The following is an 18683-nucleotide window of genomic DNA, read 5'->3' as shown; positions in this document are numbered from 1 at the left end:
GATTGTAAGCTCTTGTGAATTTGGCCTTTTAATCATCTTGTTTAATTCTGGTCTCTGTTTGAAAGCAATGAGCTGCCATGCTATTTAGCAGAAATAAACACAATTTAAATAAGTTCCATGTACAGTTATGGGACCTATTATCCAGAATGCTCTGGACCTGGGATTTTACTGATAACAGATCTTTCCATAATTTGGATCTTTATACCTTAAGTTTACTGGAAAATCATTCAAACATTAAATAAACCAAATAGGCTGATTTTGCTTCCAATAAGGATTAATTGTATCTTAGTTTGGATCAAGTACAAGATACTGTTTTATTATTACAGAGAAAAAGGAAATCATTTTTAAAAATTTGGATTATTTGGATAAAATGGAGTCTATGGGAGACAGCCTTTCCATAATTCGGAGCTTTCTGGATAACAGGTTTCTAGATAACGGATCCCATACCTGTACTGACAATATGTGCCTAATGTAGATTTTCATACAAAGCTAATAAAAAATCATATCTTTCCTTTTTTATCAAAATACATTCAATTCGGTGCACCTGTCTGTCTTGTTGACAGTCCAAAGCTGGAGCATGCTGCAGGTCATTTAGACATTCTTACGGGTGAATTTATAATGGTATGCAAAAAATTTTAAACCACAAAAGATGTAAAAAGTGCTGTAAAATATGGCATATTTATAAAGCTTAGTTTTTATCCTTAAAATAAAGTTATGAAGCACAATTATGGAAATAATGCATCAGGTATAGGATCTGTTATCCAGAGTGCTTTAGAGCTGAATAAGGGATCATCTGGATCAACATTTCGCAAACTTTGCTAGAATACATTTAATCTTAAAATATACCCAATAGGATTGTTTTGCGCCAATATAGATTCATGAAGCTTAGTTAGGATCAAGTAAAAGGTACTTTTTTTATTACAGAAAAACAGAATGTATTAAAAAAATGACTTACTTACAATGGAATACATGTGAAATAATTTTCCAATAATTTAGATTTTTACCTGTACAAAAACATGATTGTGTTAAAGGTGTGAAAATAACATCATTATTTTACATTGCCTGAGAACCCATTAAAATATGTGGGACAAATTCAGGCAGCCATTTTCAATGTATTTTTTTCTCAAGCTACTGTATTTTTATGCAGTCATTCTATAACTGGCTACTCATTTGGATCTAATATCTGAGATGCTTGGGACCTGGTGTAATCTGGATAAGGGATATTTCAGTAATTGGGATCCCCATACAAGGTCATTTACAACAGCATCTGCAATGCAGTCATGCTGCAATGGAATGTGAATGTTATGGTTAGTGATGCCATTCATTAAAGGTCCATGTGTCCAAACAAGCCCCTGCTGTATAGTTGCACCAAGCAGCATTGCACCGATCCTGTCTCTTCTGCTGAATTATGCACAAGTGTGCCATTGCCGAGGGAAACCATGGAGCTATACCTCTACCCTGAAAATGGCAGCAATTCCAGGTTCCCCCCAGTGAGCCATATTCCTTCAAGGGGAACTGTCTTAAAAACAATATGTAATATGACTTTTATCTCATAGAAATATGGAACTTTTCAATATGACAATATTAACAATAATACAGGTATGAGATCTGTTATCCAGAAACCCATTATCCAGAAAGCTCCAAATTATGGAAAGGCCATCTCTCATAGACTCTGTTATAATCAACATTTTTAAAAATGATTTCCTTTTTCTCTGTAATAATCAAACAGTACCTTGTAGTTGATCCCAACTAAGATATAATTAATCCTTGTTGGAGGCAGAACCAGCCTATTGGCTTTATTTAATGTTTACATTATTTTCTTGTAGACTTAGGGGCAGATTTATTAAGGGTCGAAGTGAAAATTCTAATTCACATCTTTTTTTGGTCAAAAGTCTCAAATTCGAATTGTAAATTATGCAAACTTGATTCAAATTTTAATTCGAATTTCAAGATTTATCATACTCTGGCCCTTTAAGAACTCAAATGTGACTATTTGCCACCTAAAACCTGCGGAATTACTGTATAAGTCAATGGGAGAAGTCCAGGGATCAATTTGCTTAGACAACATATTAAAACTAACCATCCTTCAGAATCACTGGCTTCAATCAAGCTGCATGAAGAGACAGGTGCTGAAAGGTAAATCCTAAAGCGTTATTTCATTATTTCAGAAACAGTACTGAATTTTCAATTGGTCATATTTAGAAAGGCCCTTGTTTCTATGAGGTGCACTACTAGGGTGATGCAATAAAAGGAACAAAATCTGTTCCAGGTCTAGTAACCTATAGCAACCAATCTGTTGTATGTATTCATACAACACACACGGAAATGCTCCAAAGCCCTTGGTCCCTGGTGGATTGCTAAAACTGCAGCAAACTCTGGCCCAGTTTATATATTACCCTTAATTTTTTTTCTGGCCTTTTCCAGACATTAAACAAATGTGGGGACATACTTTATCTCCCCTTTACCTAGTTGTCAGTTTATACAAAGTTTTAAGCAGTACATGTCTATAACACAGTCACATATTTTATCCCCCAGAGCAGTATATAGGGTTTTTTTAAGTCAGGGGACCCAAATTAAATCCAGAGGTAAAAAAGATATTTCCCCATATGAAAGCGAGCCAATTGAAACATATTTTTAGGACCAGATTAATTCCACAACTTCACCCAGTAAGCAGTTGTAGGAATATTATGTACAACAATTTGCAACTGCTCCAATAAAAGGGGACTTGAACCTAAAATGATGATGTTGCTTGAACAAAAATGTATTCTAACCTATTTTCCAATATACATACCATTCAAGGACTATAAAGTTACCTGTAATTGCAACAGAGAGCAGTAGTTGTCTGTCCCTTTCTGCACTGCTGCTTCTGTCTCTTGAAACAATGTAGCTTGACACTCCTCTTCACAAGCCTGTGCATTAATTGGCTTCTGCTACATTGTTTCAAAAGTCAGAACCACCAGGGCACAGAACAGACTGAGATAAACAAACACTTCTTTCGATAGTACGGTAGTAAGGGTCAGGGCACACAGGCAGATTCGGGGAGATTAGTTGAGACAAATCTCCTCTTCTTCGGGACGACTAATCTCCCCCCGAACTGCCTTCCCACCGGCTAAAATATAAATCGCCGCGGAATGGCACTTGGAGCAATTCGTATTCCGAAGTCGCCCGAGGTTTCCTCGTGAGGCAACTTCAGAAAACGAATCGCTCCGAGTGCCATCCTGGCGGTGATTTACATTTTAGCCGGCAGGAATACAGTTCAGGGAGATTAGTCGCCTCGAAGCAGAGGAGATTTGTTGCCGGGCGACTACTCTCCCCGAATCTGCCTGTGTGCCCTGACCCTTATAGTTATAAATAACTTTAAAGCCATTGGAAACAAGTAATGAATGTATATTGGAAAGTTGCTTTAGAATTAGTGTCTGTTTTTTTAATATATATCTTCTTTAAGTTACTAAGAAGCTTTTAGAGGGAAAACTGAGCCCTAATATGTTTTTAGAATGAATGCTAGTGTGGTGATTAGTGATAGGGTGGGATGACTATATTACTAGTGACAATAACTGATTTTATCTGAGAAGCCTCTCTCCATGGGGGAACGTAAAGCAGAATTGAGAAAGTGGGCAGGCAGCAGATGTTTGTCACTCTATGCATATGGCTCACGACTGTATAAGTCCAATAAACACCAGTGTGTGAGTGGAGACAGAGCGGCAGTCGCACAGTCGCAGCGCAGAGACGCCTGAGCAAAACTCGGGCACATGAGTCGCTAGCGACAGCGGCAGACAGGACAGGTTGTGTGTGCGACACAGACGGAGCGGGAGCAACTGGCCGCTACTCGGAGCTGTCACTCTCTCCTCATTCCTCCCATGATAAAAACCGCTGAACAAATATAGCTGCCCCTCTATTTTGGGAGGGTGGGATGGGAAGGCGGACCAACCTGAGGATTCTTTTCTTTGGGGAGGGTCCTGGGTTTTTGGAAAGTGAATACCATTTGCTGGCAAGTGAAGGCTAGAGGATCCAGGAGTGGGGTCTTAGGCCAGCCCTCTGACGGTGGGACTTTAGGAGGAGAGAGGGAGCTTTGCATTTTGATTAAAGCCCTTCAACCTCCTTCAGTCTGTAGGCAGGGGACTGGGGAAGGACTCATCTCAGCTGGGCAAAGGAGCAGAAAAGACCCGAATCTCCCCATTCCCCAGCCACACATTGGTTTGTTCCTCCTTATGGCTGTGTAGTGACCCTGGGACTCTCGCAAGGAGCTGTTCATTTCAATCCTGAGCTTCCTTATCACCTGGGGATCCCCAGTCTGTGGAGTTGGACATGGAGAGGTGGAGCACAAGGTGGAAAACGAAAAGGAGGTTGTGGGATTTATCCCTCAGCTCCTTAGTTCTCATCACTTTGACTTTCCTTTTTCAAGCTGCAGAGGTCAGAGGAGGTAAGATAAAAAGGAGGTGATATTAAGGGGCTCCCCCCCCCCAAACCCGGCGCATGGTATAGTCCTGGGCAACTCACCAGTAGAACAAAACGAAAACGGGTTCGCGCAAGTCTCTTGGGAGGGAAGTGTTTGATTTATTTGGAAAGTTAGGGGACCCCGGTACACTCTCTCGTACACCCCATAAACACTCACAGCCTTTAATGTTCCCCAGGGAAAGCGAGACAGGGCTACGGGGTCGGTAGGTGGATGTGGAATGTGAGGGCTCTATCGCTTCCAGCTGGGAGGCTGCACGGAGCAAGTGTGAGGGAACTCCGCGCTGTTATTCAGCAGAGCTGCAGAGCACGAGGGCTGCCTCCTAAAACCTGTGGTCCGTTAGGTGTCTATGGACAGGGCTAGAAGGGAGCAATTTCTTCCTCTAATGATCCCTCTGTGCTCGGAATTCCGCCCCCTCCCACGGGATGTCACATTCAGACACGTCTGATGGAGGGGAGGGTCCCAGACACACGGACCCTTCCACCTCACTTGGGGGGGGGGGGTTAGTTCAGAAGCAAAAGGGGAGCCGCATCCTGGGAAAGAGAACAAGTGCAGGAGGCACAGGGTGACTCACTTTGGCAATGGCTTTGGGAATATTAGGGAGGTGTATTAACTCCCAAATACCCTTACACTCTGTCTTGTAACTTACTGGACCCCACAGCAAAATTATTTTAGGGCCCACCTACATTTTGTGCAAATATTCCATGAAAATATATTTTTATGCTTCAGACAGTCAGTGCCCTCCCTGGACCCCCCAGACATTCCGGCCCCCCAGCAATCATCTATAGCCACATCCCTGGTTTTATATCCATTGGCTTCTCTGGCTTCAGTTAATCGCTTCAACATAAATCTGTTTATTTTTTTCCTAAATCCAAATATGTCTGACTTTATGGATGCGTGAAACCCACACACTTCTTTAGCAGAACTATATTCTCATATAGTCATGCAGCAAATACATAATTTCAGCATTCCACATCCAGGAGCAGGAGGTCCATCACTAAAACTTATCTCCTGTGATGAATAACTGAGTTGTATGTAACACAGTAAGGATTTAAGGATTTAACATGAGGTATCCTTACCTTAAAATGTCTATGGCATATGCATTTAGCTGGAAGGCTATTAATATGTTTCCGTGTGCAGGGATCTCCGGGCATTACTGGGCTAGTTGGCAGGCTCAGTACATGAATAGGGCACTGTGTCCAGAAATCACAGGGCAGCAGTGGGGAATCTGATTGGCTCATTGAATGAATAGGAGACTTTATCCACAGGTCTGTGGGTAGTAACAGGGTAGCTGGCAGGATAGGTAAATCAATAGGGCACTGTATCCAGGAGACACTGGCGTATCTCTTGGTTTTAATCACTGCATATAAAAGTCTTTCCTTTAATATTTTAGGTCAGGATACATGGCAGAGTGTGCCTACTGCAACCCATAACTCTGGGGAAAGAGTTCACAATAATTAGGCATTGCTGGGCAATTTACCTGTTTGCAGTGCTGGGATATCTGGAGTTCTCAGATCATGAACACTACTGTATACTCTATTTAAAAAGCTTTACTGTATGGGGGTATAGGGCTTGTACTGTGTATCCTTGAATCTAAGTTCACCAGGGAGTAATTTGTTCAGTGCAAGGGTCGGATATCCTATATGGACGTTTATTTTGCAGTAATGGACTTTTTGGCTGCATCTCTCATTGCTGGGATTCTGTCTGGCTCTGTATTTGTTATGAGTTATTTGGCCAGCTGTGTACACTGGGGAGGTCCTGTGTGTGCAGAAGGCTATGTACAGTTACAGGGAATTTAGCATAATCCTGCGTGTTCAATAGCAAGGTGCTGCCATTGGAAGTTCAGTAGTAATTGGCATATGTAGCATTACCTAGGATCCACAGTGTGATGTTTGCCAAGTTTTTCAGAGTACATGAATGTGAATGACAGACAGGTGGGGTATTCATCAGGCTGTAATAGTGAGCGCTTTCTTACAGCAGTAGTGTGTGGTACATGAGAAACTCAGGTCAGAGTCTGATGAGAATGCAGGCTTTGTTCAGTAGAGGCATATATTTAACAGGCTGTCCTCTAATAGGACAGGAGAACACAAAAAACTCTCAGTAGTGGGGAATTTAGTAGGGTTTGCGGTAGGGGCACAAGGCGAGATGAAGGTGCAACAGGAGAGGTGCATTGGGTTATCACAAAAAGAGATATTAGAGAAAAGTGGGGAATCCGACCGTTTCAGTTTGTGGAACTGTTCTGGAACATCATCTAAGATTTACCTGAAAGAAATCAGTATTGGGGTGTTAGACTGTATAAGAAGGACATGACAAGGCCCTCTTTGTCCTGTAGCAAGAAAAGGTGGCTGTATGCAACAGCGGGGTATTACCTAGATAGTCACGTGACTAGGCCCGGATTTTTTTTTTGCATTTGGCAGACTACAGTATTTGCATACAAGAAGGTGGACTTTGTACACTAGTGAGTAAACTGGCCTTCTGATCTGGATATCCATATGGAGGTTTAGCAGTATTATATTTAGACTTAAGGTGGGTCTGTGCTTTGGTCACTCTCCATCTGGGCATCTGGAAAACTTTACAATATTGAGCCTCAAGATAGAAAGTATTTTGCAGAGCATACTCAGATGCCTGTTATAGTGGAGCATGTGGCAGGCATACGGTAGTGTATCTGGCAGTTATTTTACATATTACCGAATCTGGCAGTCGGTATTAAAGTGGGGCCAAGGCATATATAGTAAGCCTCTATGTGCAGCTTTGGATATAATGAGGTACTGTGTCCCTAAGGCTCTCTTTAGCACTACTGTCATGTGCAGACGGCCTATATCCTGCCCTCTTCTGGTTTCACACATTCTCAGAGTACTATGCTGGCAAAGGTGAACTGAGGATTCTTTATGCAACAGAATCTAAGAGAAAAAATCCACTCGACTTACTTCAGACAGGACAGATTAGTTGTATGAAACCATATTTAGAAATGTGGCCAAGAGCTTCAAGGTACTTTCACTGATATCCTCAACAAAATAGCTTATATCATACAGTGACTTTTTCAAATGATACAGTCCTTAATAACACAATCAACACACATGCATACTGTTATTTCTTCACACTCGCTCTCTCTCTCTCTCTCTCTCTTTTTTTTTTTTTTTTTTTTTGCATTTGGGGAACCTGTTGATATGCAAAGAAATCTTATGTTTTTCATGATATATAATATCCTTATTTTCCACTCCGAGAAATCAGAAAACACTGTTATTTGCTTTGTCTGCTCTTTTTTAGAAATGTTCAGTAGGATGTGGAGTGGCTAATTGCATGTTGGGACTTTATAGTACAGGCACAGTCGTAAAGAGACTGCAGCCTCTACTATTAAAGCAGCTTGTTAGAGAAATACCAACTTAGGCAATAGTTTTATTGAACAGAAATCACTGTAGAGGGGGAAAGTAATGTAAAATGCTCCCAATCTACCAGGTACATTACTTTAAGAGAAAATTTGTTTAGCACCCGTGAAGCTTATACATTGTTTTATTGGTTTATGCATCATGAAGGTTCTTTGTGACCCTGTAGTACTATTTAGGAAAGGGGTGTCAAGTGCTATTAGTGAGTAAGCAATATCTATTAATCATTTCCCATTCCTATGTGCATACTATTCACTGTTGCATCTTAAAGGCCTTTCTTTAAGCACTGAGCAGTTCTGGTTAGAGTATGATAGTGGGACAGTAGAATTTTCTCAATTTAATTCCTACTGTATTTTTCTATGATCAGAGAGGAATAAAGTCATATTTTGTTCAAACTACAAAAGGAGTATTACAGAACTGCAAAGCAACACGTTCCCAGACTTCTGGGTGTAACTCTACTCTAAAGCACTGATGTTCTGTAGCACAGCTTCCACAAAAGGCCCCTTAGGATCCCAGACATGTGGTGGCAAGCAGAAAATAACCTAGCTCAGATGAGACTAACATATTCAAGTGAAAAAAGGTAAAAAAAAAACCTTCTGTTTTGAGTGCTAAAGAATGTTAAACAGAAGAGAGATTTTAAGAACTTTAAGAATCAAAGTTTTCTTCTGCAAACCATGAAGGAGCATGTTGAAAGACTGAAATAAAAAAGTGTACGTTATATACAATTTTTCTTCCTATGTCACTTGGTCTTGATAAGCAATGCCTTGATGACAGTTATATTGGAAACTATTCCAAAATTTGGATTCTCAAACTCTGCAAGCCAAAAGCTGTAGAGGCAGATTTCAGAGCTTTCTTTTGTTAAGAACTCTTGTGGCTGCTAATGGGATGTCCAACCTGTAGTGCTTGAGTAAGAAACCTCCAAGTACCATCATCCCCCAAAAGCCAGCAGCTGTGAGGGGAACGCTGGGACTTGCAATAGGGAAAACCATGGAGGTCCACAAGCGAGATATAGTTGCCCTGCCTAAGCCACTAAAGGAAATTTCTATATAATTAAGTATTAAAATGCTAGAGATCTAGTTTCAGAATAAAAGGGAACAGAAAATGTAAAAAATGTAACAAAAAAAAGCAGACAATCGATACTTTGTTTAGGTATGAATTGGCCCAGAATGAAACAAAATGATTAAATAAACTTTTCAAATGATGAGAAATATTTGGTTGGTGGTAGAGAGTTTGTGTTGAGTCCCAAGGATCAGGAGGTGAAACGGTTCTGTTTGAAGGAACAGACACGGAGGGTTTGCTAAGAAAACAGCATGAACAGGCCTCGAGTCTCTCCCTCTCCTTTCCCTGTCTCTCCTTTCATGGCTGAGGGGCGTGTTTAAGGTTCCTTGCACCTCTGACTTGTAACTGACACAGAGGTATGAAAGCTATGTGGATTTTCAGAATGTCCCTTTGAGCTGAATTCTCAGTGAGACCCATTGATTCAGCCCTGCAGATGGAGCATTCCTCATGCCTGCTCTAAAAGCAGAAATCTTTTATTTACCTCCCTCCCCCCCTTAAAAAAAACTATTCATAAAAACTGACACTTTAATGAAGACTACATTGTGTATATATATATCAATGTTTTTGCAGCCCACTGTAGATTTCACAAAATGTTTGCAATGGTAGTTTGAGTTGTGGTGACCTTTGCACATTGTTTCACATGTGGCCAACTGTAAAGTATTTTCAGAGTGACCTCCCACGTTTAGCCCCTGAATCCTGGCCTGTCAGTGTGTGAAGAAACAATGGTGACAGTTACAGCCAAGACCTGTTTGTTCTTGGTTCTTCTTTTTACCCACAAAATTGCAACAAAATTACCATTATTAAGTTCATTCTGTCGTATCAGCAATAGGATAACATGAGAAATGGCTTATTATGGTATGCACCAAATCCATAATTTTTGGATTCAGCTGTGTAGCAAATCGTTCACAAAAAATTTTGCCAGAATTCTGAACTAAATCTAACCCTAGTGTGCTAGGATTCTTGCAAGTTATGGATTCGGTGCATCCCTGTTATGAAAAAGGAAAGACAATTATGCATGCAAGGTAATATCCTTTTTGCAGAATGCAGAGAGGACATCTGTAAAAATTATTTCCCTAGGTTAAAAAAACAACAGACACTGATATATAGGTACAAATATATAGACAAAAGCAGAACCTGTGACTGCTCGGGCCAAGATGTGCTTTGACTTAGGAGGAATTTCAGTGTATGTCTGTGAAACAGATCATGTTCAAGTTTTGGTGAGAGCTAAAATCATTTTGCTGTGGCACCCAGTTATTTGTAATGACACCTTTGGGTGCAATAAAACTTTTATTGGCATTGACAGGAAAGCTAGTAAATCAAACTGCTGGGACATATGGTCCTGTGTGTCAGTATTTCTCTGTTTAGTGCAACATCCATCCTTATTCTTCTTTCTGTGCTGTGCTGCTAACAATGTAGAGCTTCACAAAGTATTAATATTTACAGTATGCCTATTGATTGTTGAAGGTATAGGTCACAGGATTTATATGACCACTGAAGAAAAACCTCTTCCCAGTCACCTCCCCGTATGTCTGTTCATTTGCTGCGTCTAGGCATTACAAGGGAACACAGTGATCTATGAAATTTAAGAGAGAAAATATACACATTCCCAACTGATTCAGCAAGGAGACATTTTTTTAGCTGGAGAGGTGTAAATAATCTTGCAGATTGTGGAACACACCAATGGGCTAATTCATCCAACATGTGTTTCTCTTGGTAACACTGGCCCATTGTCTTACATTCAGTGGTATACTGTCAGACCAGCCATTCAGATCAAGTTTACACCTTAGTAGTACGAGGCCTCATAGAATGCAAAAGAGGCAATCAAATAAAGAAAATAAACAACCGGGCAAATTCACTAATGGGCGAATTTTCACCAGTGAACGATCCGCCGCACTTCGTGCCACTTCTCCAGACTAAAATTTGCTACAATTACGCTAATTCACTAAATCAGTGCTTCTGGGCAGCTAGTGTTAATTCGCCAGCGCGAGCATTTCGCTAGCATTCATTTCTGCTTAGTGAAACTTCGTTAGTATTCTTATGCTTAGGTCAATTTGAATAGGGCGGGTACATATAGGTCGTATAGACATCTTTATTGGTGTTGGTGCAAATGCTTGAAGTGGCCATTTATTACAAATGTCTAAGGAAGCAAAATAAAGACAAAAGAGATCCTCTAATGCCCTAGATATGAACCCACCTTAAAACAAATGTGGCATGTCCCTCAAATGGTTGGGAAAAAAATCTTTAATAATTAGGACTTTTGAAGGCAATCTTGCTTTATAATATGAAAAAATGCCAGCGTTTTTTACAACTTTAATGACTTCTTAGCATACAGGATATGATGTCACTGACATAAGATTGAGGAGGATTTAGCTTCATTTTATCAGTTCGCCAGGTCTTAGGTGTTGAAGGAAACTCTGGCGAAAAAGGTAACGTTCTGTAAAATTCACACTTTAGTGAATTTGCGGAGTAATAGTCGTTCGCCTGTCGATAGGGCACAAATTGCCGTCTAGGCCTGTTAGTAAACTGGTGATGTCCCTGCAGATGAGATTTCTGACAAATTTTTGCTAGCGATGCCCACTTCACCTTTTAGTAAATCTGCCCTAAACACTTAGGATAAGACCTTAAACACCCATTCTGTCCTTATTTACCTAGGATACTATTTTTGCACAATAACTTGAATTGGCTATGTATTACCAAGTTAAAAATAACCATGATGCTCCGACATTTGAGCTTATTAAGCCATGTTGGAAGCTAGTGTCTAGGGTGCTATTGATCTAAACTTTGGTAAAATACTGTTGGAAATGCAACCAAACTGCAAGCAGTTACTCCCTATATGTTAGAACTGATAAGTGTTAGTGAGACAACAAATTAACAGCAACATTTTCCATTTCATGTACCTGTAGAGTTAGATTGTAAGATTGCCAACTAGATCAGCCCCAGTTGACCCATCCTGTCTATCAAATTACCATCCTGTCTCCATTCTACCATTTGCCTTTAAACTCCTAGAGTTCTCCCGTATTACTAACTTTCTACACACCCATGATCTGTTGGACCCTCTGCAATCTGGTTTCCGGCCTGGTCACTCTATTGAGACTGAGACTGCTTTTGCGCAGAGTTACAAATGATCTTCAGGTTGCCAAAGCCAAAGGTCACTTCTCCATCCTTCTCCTCCTTGACCTATCATCTGCATTTGATACAGTTGATCACTCTCTCCTGATGCAGATTCTGTATTCGTTTGGCATCCGTAACCAGGCTGCATCTTGGCTCTCTTCTTACCTTTCTAACCGATCATTCACTGTCTCCTATGATAACAAAACCTCATCTCCAGTTCCACTTAATGTGGGGGTGCCGCAAGGCTCTGTACTTGGTCCGCTGTTGTTCTCCCTGTACACTCTGAGGCTCATTTATCAACACTGGGCAAATTTGCCCATGGGCAGTTAGCTATAGCAACCAATCAGTGATTAGCTTTTTAAAGTCAGCTGCAAGTAGAACAATGAATGCAGAAATCTGATTGGTTGCCATGGGTTACTGCCCATGGGCATATTTGCCCAGTGTTGATAAATGACCCTCTCTGTCTTTGGGAGATCTCATCCGTTCATTTGGCTTTAATTATCATCTGTATGCTGATGATACCCAAATATATTTATCCACCCCTTCATTAACAGCGGAAACAGAGGCTCACATCTCTAACTCCCTCCTGGCTATCTCAAATTGGATGAACCAGTGCCACCTCAAACTCAACCTAACAAAAACTGAACTTATCATCTTTCCACCTAAGCCTGGTCCTACTCCCCTATTTACTATCTCTATTGATGGCATGCTCATTAATCCTGTCAACTCGGCACGCTGTCTGGGGGTAATTTTTGACTCCTCTCTCTCCTTCTCTGATCATATTAACACCACTGTCAAAACCTGTCCCTTTTTCTTACGCAATATTGCCAAAAGCCGTCCCTTCCTTTCTCCTGATACATCCAAGACACTCATGCATGCTCTCATCCTATCCAGACTAGATTACTGTAACCTTCTACTAACTGGCCTCCCTAACTCCCATCTCTCCCCTCTACAGTCTGTATTAAACACTGCTGCCAAAATTATCCTCCTATCATCCAAAAGGGTACAGGCCCCTCCGCTGCTGAAGTCCTTATCATGGCTTCCTATAAAACAAAGAATAACTTATAAACTCCTCCTCATAACCTTCAAAGCCCTTCATTCCTCTGCACCTTACTATCTCATCTCGTTTCTCTATATGTTCCTACCCCAAACCTCCGCTCCTCTCAGAGCAATCGCTTTTTTTTTTATATTTATGTGAATTGTATTTCTAATAATGCACTAATTGTTACTTTTTGTTCCAATGACCCCTTGTTTGTTACTACTAATTTATTGTTTTGCTGTACAATGCTTTGCCCTCGAGGAGCGCTTTACAAATAAAAATATACATACATACATACATTTCATGTACCTGTAGAGTTAGATTGTAAAATTGCCAACTAGATCAGCCCCAGTTGAAGCATTGGAGTTCTAGAACTCGTCTGCTGTCTGTTCAATCCCTATTTAAAGTTACTTCTTGCATCTTTCAGCAAAGGACTACTTTACTACTTACCTGACCACAGTTATTAGGGTCACACCAGGCTAGCAAAATACATAAAGTCTTAGTATACTGTAACAATCAAATATTTGCTTTTATTGCAGCTACCTGAAAAAAGCTCTTCAACTGGTTGCTAGCTATAGGTTACTGTCCAGGTTCAAATGTGTCCAGTGTTGAGTGGCTCATATTCCAGTCTTCTGTAACTCAAATTGATTCCTGCTCTTACAATGAGCAGTGATTCAGTGGGGTGTTTATTACAGAAAGCATTAAAGCTGGCCACACAGATTTAGATCTGGTTGGGTAGTTGGCCATTTCCACTATACTGCCTGACCATTGGGGCATGTATGGCTAGGTGCACAGCCCTTCCTACTGATTATCCTGCAATCCAAGTGTATTGAGGATTATTGACCATGACAAAAATTTTCCTTAAGTTCATCAGGAAAATTAGAATGGGATTTAAGAGAAAACACATATCTGTAGCTCTGGTAGTAAAGTAAAGTAGTTGGCCCAAACTGAGTAAAAATGTAAAAGTGTCTATGCCCACAGGTGAATCCATTCATTTGGCCAGTGGGCTGATCTTTCAGACACTGCATGTTATCAGTCTATATATGACTTTCTCAAGAGAACAGAGTTTTTATGATCCACTAAGCGAGAAACAGCATTTTATATATAATAGAGGCACACTATTTCCTCTATGGTGTTCTTTTATTACAAGGTTATACTGCAGTTGTGGAATATGAAGATATGACGGTGCTGTCTGAAATACAGTTATCTAGCTGTTCCTGAACTGCAACTCCAGCATCCTGAAACAATAGTTGTGAATGAATCATACATTGTGGCATGCTTCTGTCTAGAAGTTACACAAGGATATAAAACAAGAAATACTAACATAAAATCTTCCAGGTGTTGTTGAGCTACAGGTTCCATAATTCTCTGTCAGGATGAAGTTTCTTCTGAAACATCACTTATACAGGTATATGAGTGATGTTTTTATATTGTTATAAGACTCAAAGAGTCAGAAATTTCTACTGTAAGATGACTATATTGATAATACCTACTGCTATGACTTTCCTTTTGCGGTACAGATGTGCCGCACTAGATTTCATATGGCTATATTAGTAAATGTTATAGTTCCTCACTTCTACCTCCATTTCACAATTTTTCCTAACATACTTGTGTTTATTTTCTCCCTGTTTCCTACTCCATTAGTTTAGCAGTATGATTTAAAAAAATATATGCTGATTTGTCAGTTCATTGTTTAGGAGTGTTGGTGTTCATTCGTTTTTTTTAATGGAAATGTGGATGGTTATTGTCTAACCAGGACGTAGTTATTTTGTGTGTCAGTACGACTATTTGGCCCACTGATTGAAACTAGATTTGAACTATCTATGTACATGGAAATTGACTTATGGTTGTCTTATAGTTAATCTGGTCTTATGGTTAATGTGGCCATTATTGTAGGTGGAATTGAGTATTACCTTCACCTCTCAACCTCTGCTTTTCTCATTTGCTTTCCTTTGAAACATTTTCCCTGTTGTTCTTGTTTATTAGGTATACAGTAGAGCCCACATTTTATGTTTTTCAGGGGCCAGAAAAAAATGGTGTAAAATCCAGGAAAATTTTAAATCAGGGAAATGTATTATGCAAAATATATAGGTGGGACCACAAAACAACAATGTAAAATGAGGGAAAACTTAAACCCTGGGGATGTGAAATTGAGGTTCCACTGTAGATGAATATGATTATTAGCTATAGATAGATATATTATCTATAGATGAATATGATTAAAATGCATGTGTATAATTATTAACTTGCATGTAGTTCCACTTATAAAGCTTTTTTTGCATCCTGCAACAGCAATGTAACCTTCCTACCTTGATTTCTTTTCCTGATGCTTTATTACATCAACTTTTCCTTTGCTGCCATTGAAAATAAGTTACCACTCAGTCTGTCGTTTGCATACTGATTTACTTGATAATTTTTCCCTAAATCATTACTCATTTGCTTTACCTGTTGGAGTGTCATCCCAGTTTCAAATGCGTTGTCAGGTTCAGAAGTGATTCTCTACTGGCAATGTTAGACTTGTAGTAAGAGAGGACTCAATTTTCGACTTTAAGGTACCGACTTATTAAGAGTGGGGACCAATATCTCTACAATATGTACACTAATAAAGCAAACACAAAGGGCTGTTTAAAGAGATGCTACAAATAACATTTGGAAACACAAATCACCTGGACAGCACAATACTTGTCGACATTCAGTAGCAGTGCATCTAGAATAAAAGAATGACAACAATGGGGCTTCTGTTTGCTGTGATATCGCATCTCCAGGATCCAGTAATAAAAGATGGTTTCAGGACATGCTTAGAAAAAGGAATCCACTGTGTGCATATAAATCACTAGGAAGACCTACACATGGGAGCAGCTTCATGGTTCAGATTAATGGCTGTGTTTCTACATCTGTCAGAGATAATTTGTTGGGACAGACCGGCATGTTGTAGCAACTTCTTCTGTCCAGAAAATATCCACCTCATTTACCTTCAGGCATAGCACTCCCTCATAAAAATGAAAAGAGTTGATGGGCAGACTATTTGATGGAGGAACACGGGTAGAGAAGTGATTGCTAAAAGCCAGATCAACTCGGTCTGTTGGCAGCTTTTATTGGCCGTGTATGGGGGCCTTAAGTTGCAGACTAAGTCTGGAGGGACCTAGTAGCCTTAAGTCTGAGTGTGTGATTTGTCGTATTCTCTAGACAAAACTAAACACAGGCAACTGTCAATTATCTTGTTTTTCCTCCATTGTAGCCCTTCTCTCTCTCTCATACAGAAAAGGTGGTGACCACAGCACTGGTTTAGATGACCAAATGATTGAGATGTCCACTGACATCTGAGCCACCTTAGATACTGGTACTGTAATTGATATGTTACCTGAGAATGATAAGTGTCTATTTTGGAGATACAGTGTATGGCAGAAAATGTTTGATTTCCAGAGCTGCACCATTAAATAATATTCTATGCCCATGTACACATGTAATTTTTTCAGAAGTGGCTCACACTTGACATCATTTATTGTTCATGAACTCTGGGAGATGACAGAAATGCATTTTGCTACTCCTAACCCCCTACTGCTCACCCAGAACATCAAACGCTTCACACCAGCTTTCTTCCTCTGAGCAAAGGGCATGCTATGTTACAGACAAGCAAAGCTTTAGTTTGAAGTTAAACTAAAATTGGATAAAAATAAATGGGAAATATTCTGCAGTGCATCAGCCAAGCACGTATACTGTGAAACAGTGAGGTTTGGTAGTGGGACACCAAGAAAAAAAAATAGAAAACTACCTTTGGTATTGTCATTTGTGATGCTTAGGGATTTTGCCCAGTTTGCCCAAATACACTGTACTGAAATTCCCAAAAATGGTTCTCTTTTGCCCATACCTCCCAACTGTCCCATTTTCCCGCAGTCCTGGGTTGTTACTGAAATGTCCTGACTTTCTCTTTGATCTCCTGCACTGAACAGCCACAAAAAGATACATTGTGTCTAACTTAATTGGCTTTTGGCAGAGAGCCCAGAACACTCAGCAGGTACACTTCAATACTTTTGTAACAATTTAAGATAAGCAAAGACACACTTGTAACAATTTAATATAAGCAGGTCTCTTGGGGAAACTGTGACTTGCAGCTTAAAGGTCAATTCACCTTCATTAACAAAATTGTAATAACACATAAAAACCAAACAAATGTGTTCAAACTTTCATAACTTGCCAAATTTTGTAAACTGAACATGGTAATTAAGGGATGTGGCCACAAAAATGGGCATAATGATTCTCACCTGACCATGTCAACAGGTCAGAAAAAATCAGATCAGTGCAAGATTATTATCTGAATTAATTGACAAATGTATATCTAATGAGAACTGTATATATTTTGAAAGAAAAGATGTATTGTTACATAACGGTTGCATACCATACAAAAAAAAAGATCATGAAAATGCATTCACTTATGTTTTCATTCTGTTTTGATAAATGTGTTTTCACTATAACCACATGGTATGTCCGTTTCATTGACCTTTTGTTTATTGGGAAGGGATTGTTAATTTTGAAGTAAAAAAAATAGAAATTTGAAGCATTTTTTTGGGTACTTCGACCATCGAATAGGCTAATACGACCTTTGACTTCGACTTTGATTTGAACGATTCAAAGTAAAAATCGTTTGACTATTCGACCATTCGATAGTTGAAGTACTGTCTCTTTAAAAAATACTTCAACTACATACTTCGCCACTTTTGCGCCAAATCCTTCGAATTCGATGTTCGAATTCGAAGGATTTAACTTCGAGGGTCGAATTTGATGGTTTATTAACCCTCGAATCGACCCTTGATAAATGTGCATCTTGACTTCGAATTCGATTCGAAGTAAAATTGTTCGAATATTTGACCATTCAATAATCAAAGTACTGTCTCTTTAAAAAGATTTTCTAAAAATTATAATAGGGACAGCTCTATTACCATCAATTGCTAAGGTTTTTTCAAAATAGTGTTAGAGCCCCATCCACTAAGACCTTGTGCCTACCCACAGTGCAGTGCAATTTGTGTGCCTTGAGTCAGCTTGAAGACCTGGTTGCTATACTAACTCTAAGCAACCAATCAGCAGGTAGAATTTATCTGTTTAAATGCAAGCATTTATTGGCCTTTTTGGTACTTCAATGAAAAATTACAAAACTGTAGGCTTCCACCTATTGTTGAACTAGGGCTCACACATAGCGCTAAGGACAGTAGCCATACTAAAATGTATTTAGTAAAGAGGCGTTTCAGCTCGCTAGGACAGTTGGGAATGTTATCAGAATTTTAATACAAAAACATGTGCCTCAATGAGATGAGAAATAACTGATTTTGCTCTGTGAACCAATTTAGTCTCACATCTTCAAAACATTCTCTTAACGTTATATCCTATTTGGATGATTTGATCTGAATGAGGGAAAAGGACTTTCTAAAGAAGTAATACCATAAATGTAATTTGTAAACCTTATTGATTTTTAAATGGTGTTTTCTTTCCGGCTGTGGGAAAGTAAGCAGCTGATTTTCCACTACAGTGACTTCCTATTTTACAACACAATTTACATAATCATATTCGAATGTTGAAAGTTTGTTTGCAGTATTACACCTTTATATTCAGGAATGCTAGCCTTTCTTTCTCTCCTGCAGTGTAG

At 39.5% G+C, this 18683-nt stretch overlaps 1 protein-coding gene across 5 annotated transcripts in view; it reads left to right on the top strand.

Moving 5' to 3' along the window:
* Positions 1-3968: 3968 nt before the first annotated feature.
* col11a1.S (collagen type XI alpha 1 chain S homeolog) overlaps positions 3969-18683 on the top strand; it is a 120201-nt gene continuing 105486 nt past the window's right edge. For 2 of the 5 annotated variants that reach the window (XM_041561552.1, XM_041561551.1), the window contains exon 1: positions 3970-4420. In XM_041561552.1, coding sequence (XP_041417486.1) covers positions 4306-4420 — 115 coding nt within the window. In that variant the 5' untranslated portion in view covers positions 3970-4305. Of the gene's footprint in view, positions 4421-18683 lie in introns of all 5 variants that reach the window. The other 3 variants (XM_041561555.1, XM_041561554.1, XM_041561553.1) reach the window with 3 other exon arrangements.

This window comes from Xenopus laevis, chromosome 4S (genome assembly GCF_017654675.1).
Source record: "Xenopus laevis strain J_2021 chromosome 4S, Xenopus_laevis_v10.1, whole genome shotgun sequence".
NCBI lineage: Eukaryota > Metazoa > Chordata > Amphibia > Anura > Pipidae > Xenopus > Xenopus laevis.
Note: the sequence above shows the minus strand (reverse complement) of the source record. Positions and strands in the feature narration are given on the sequence as shown.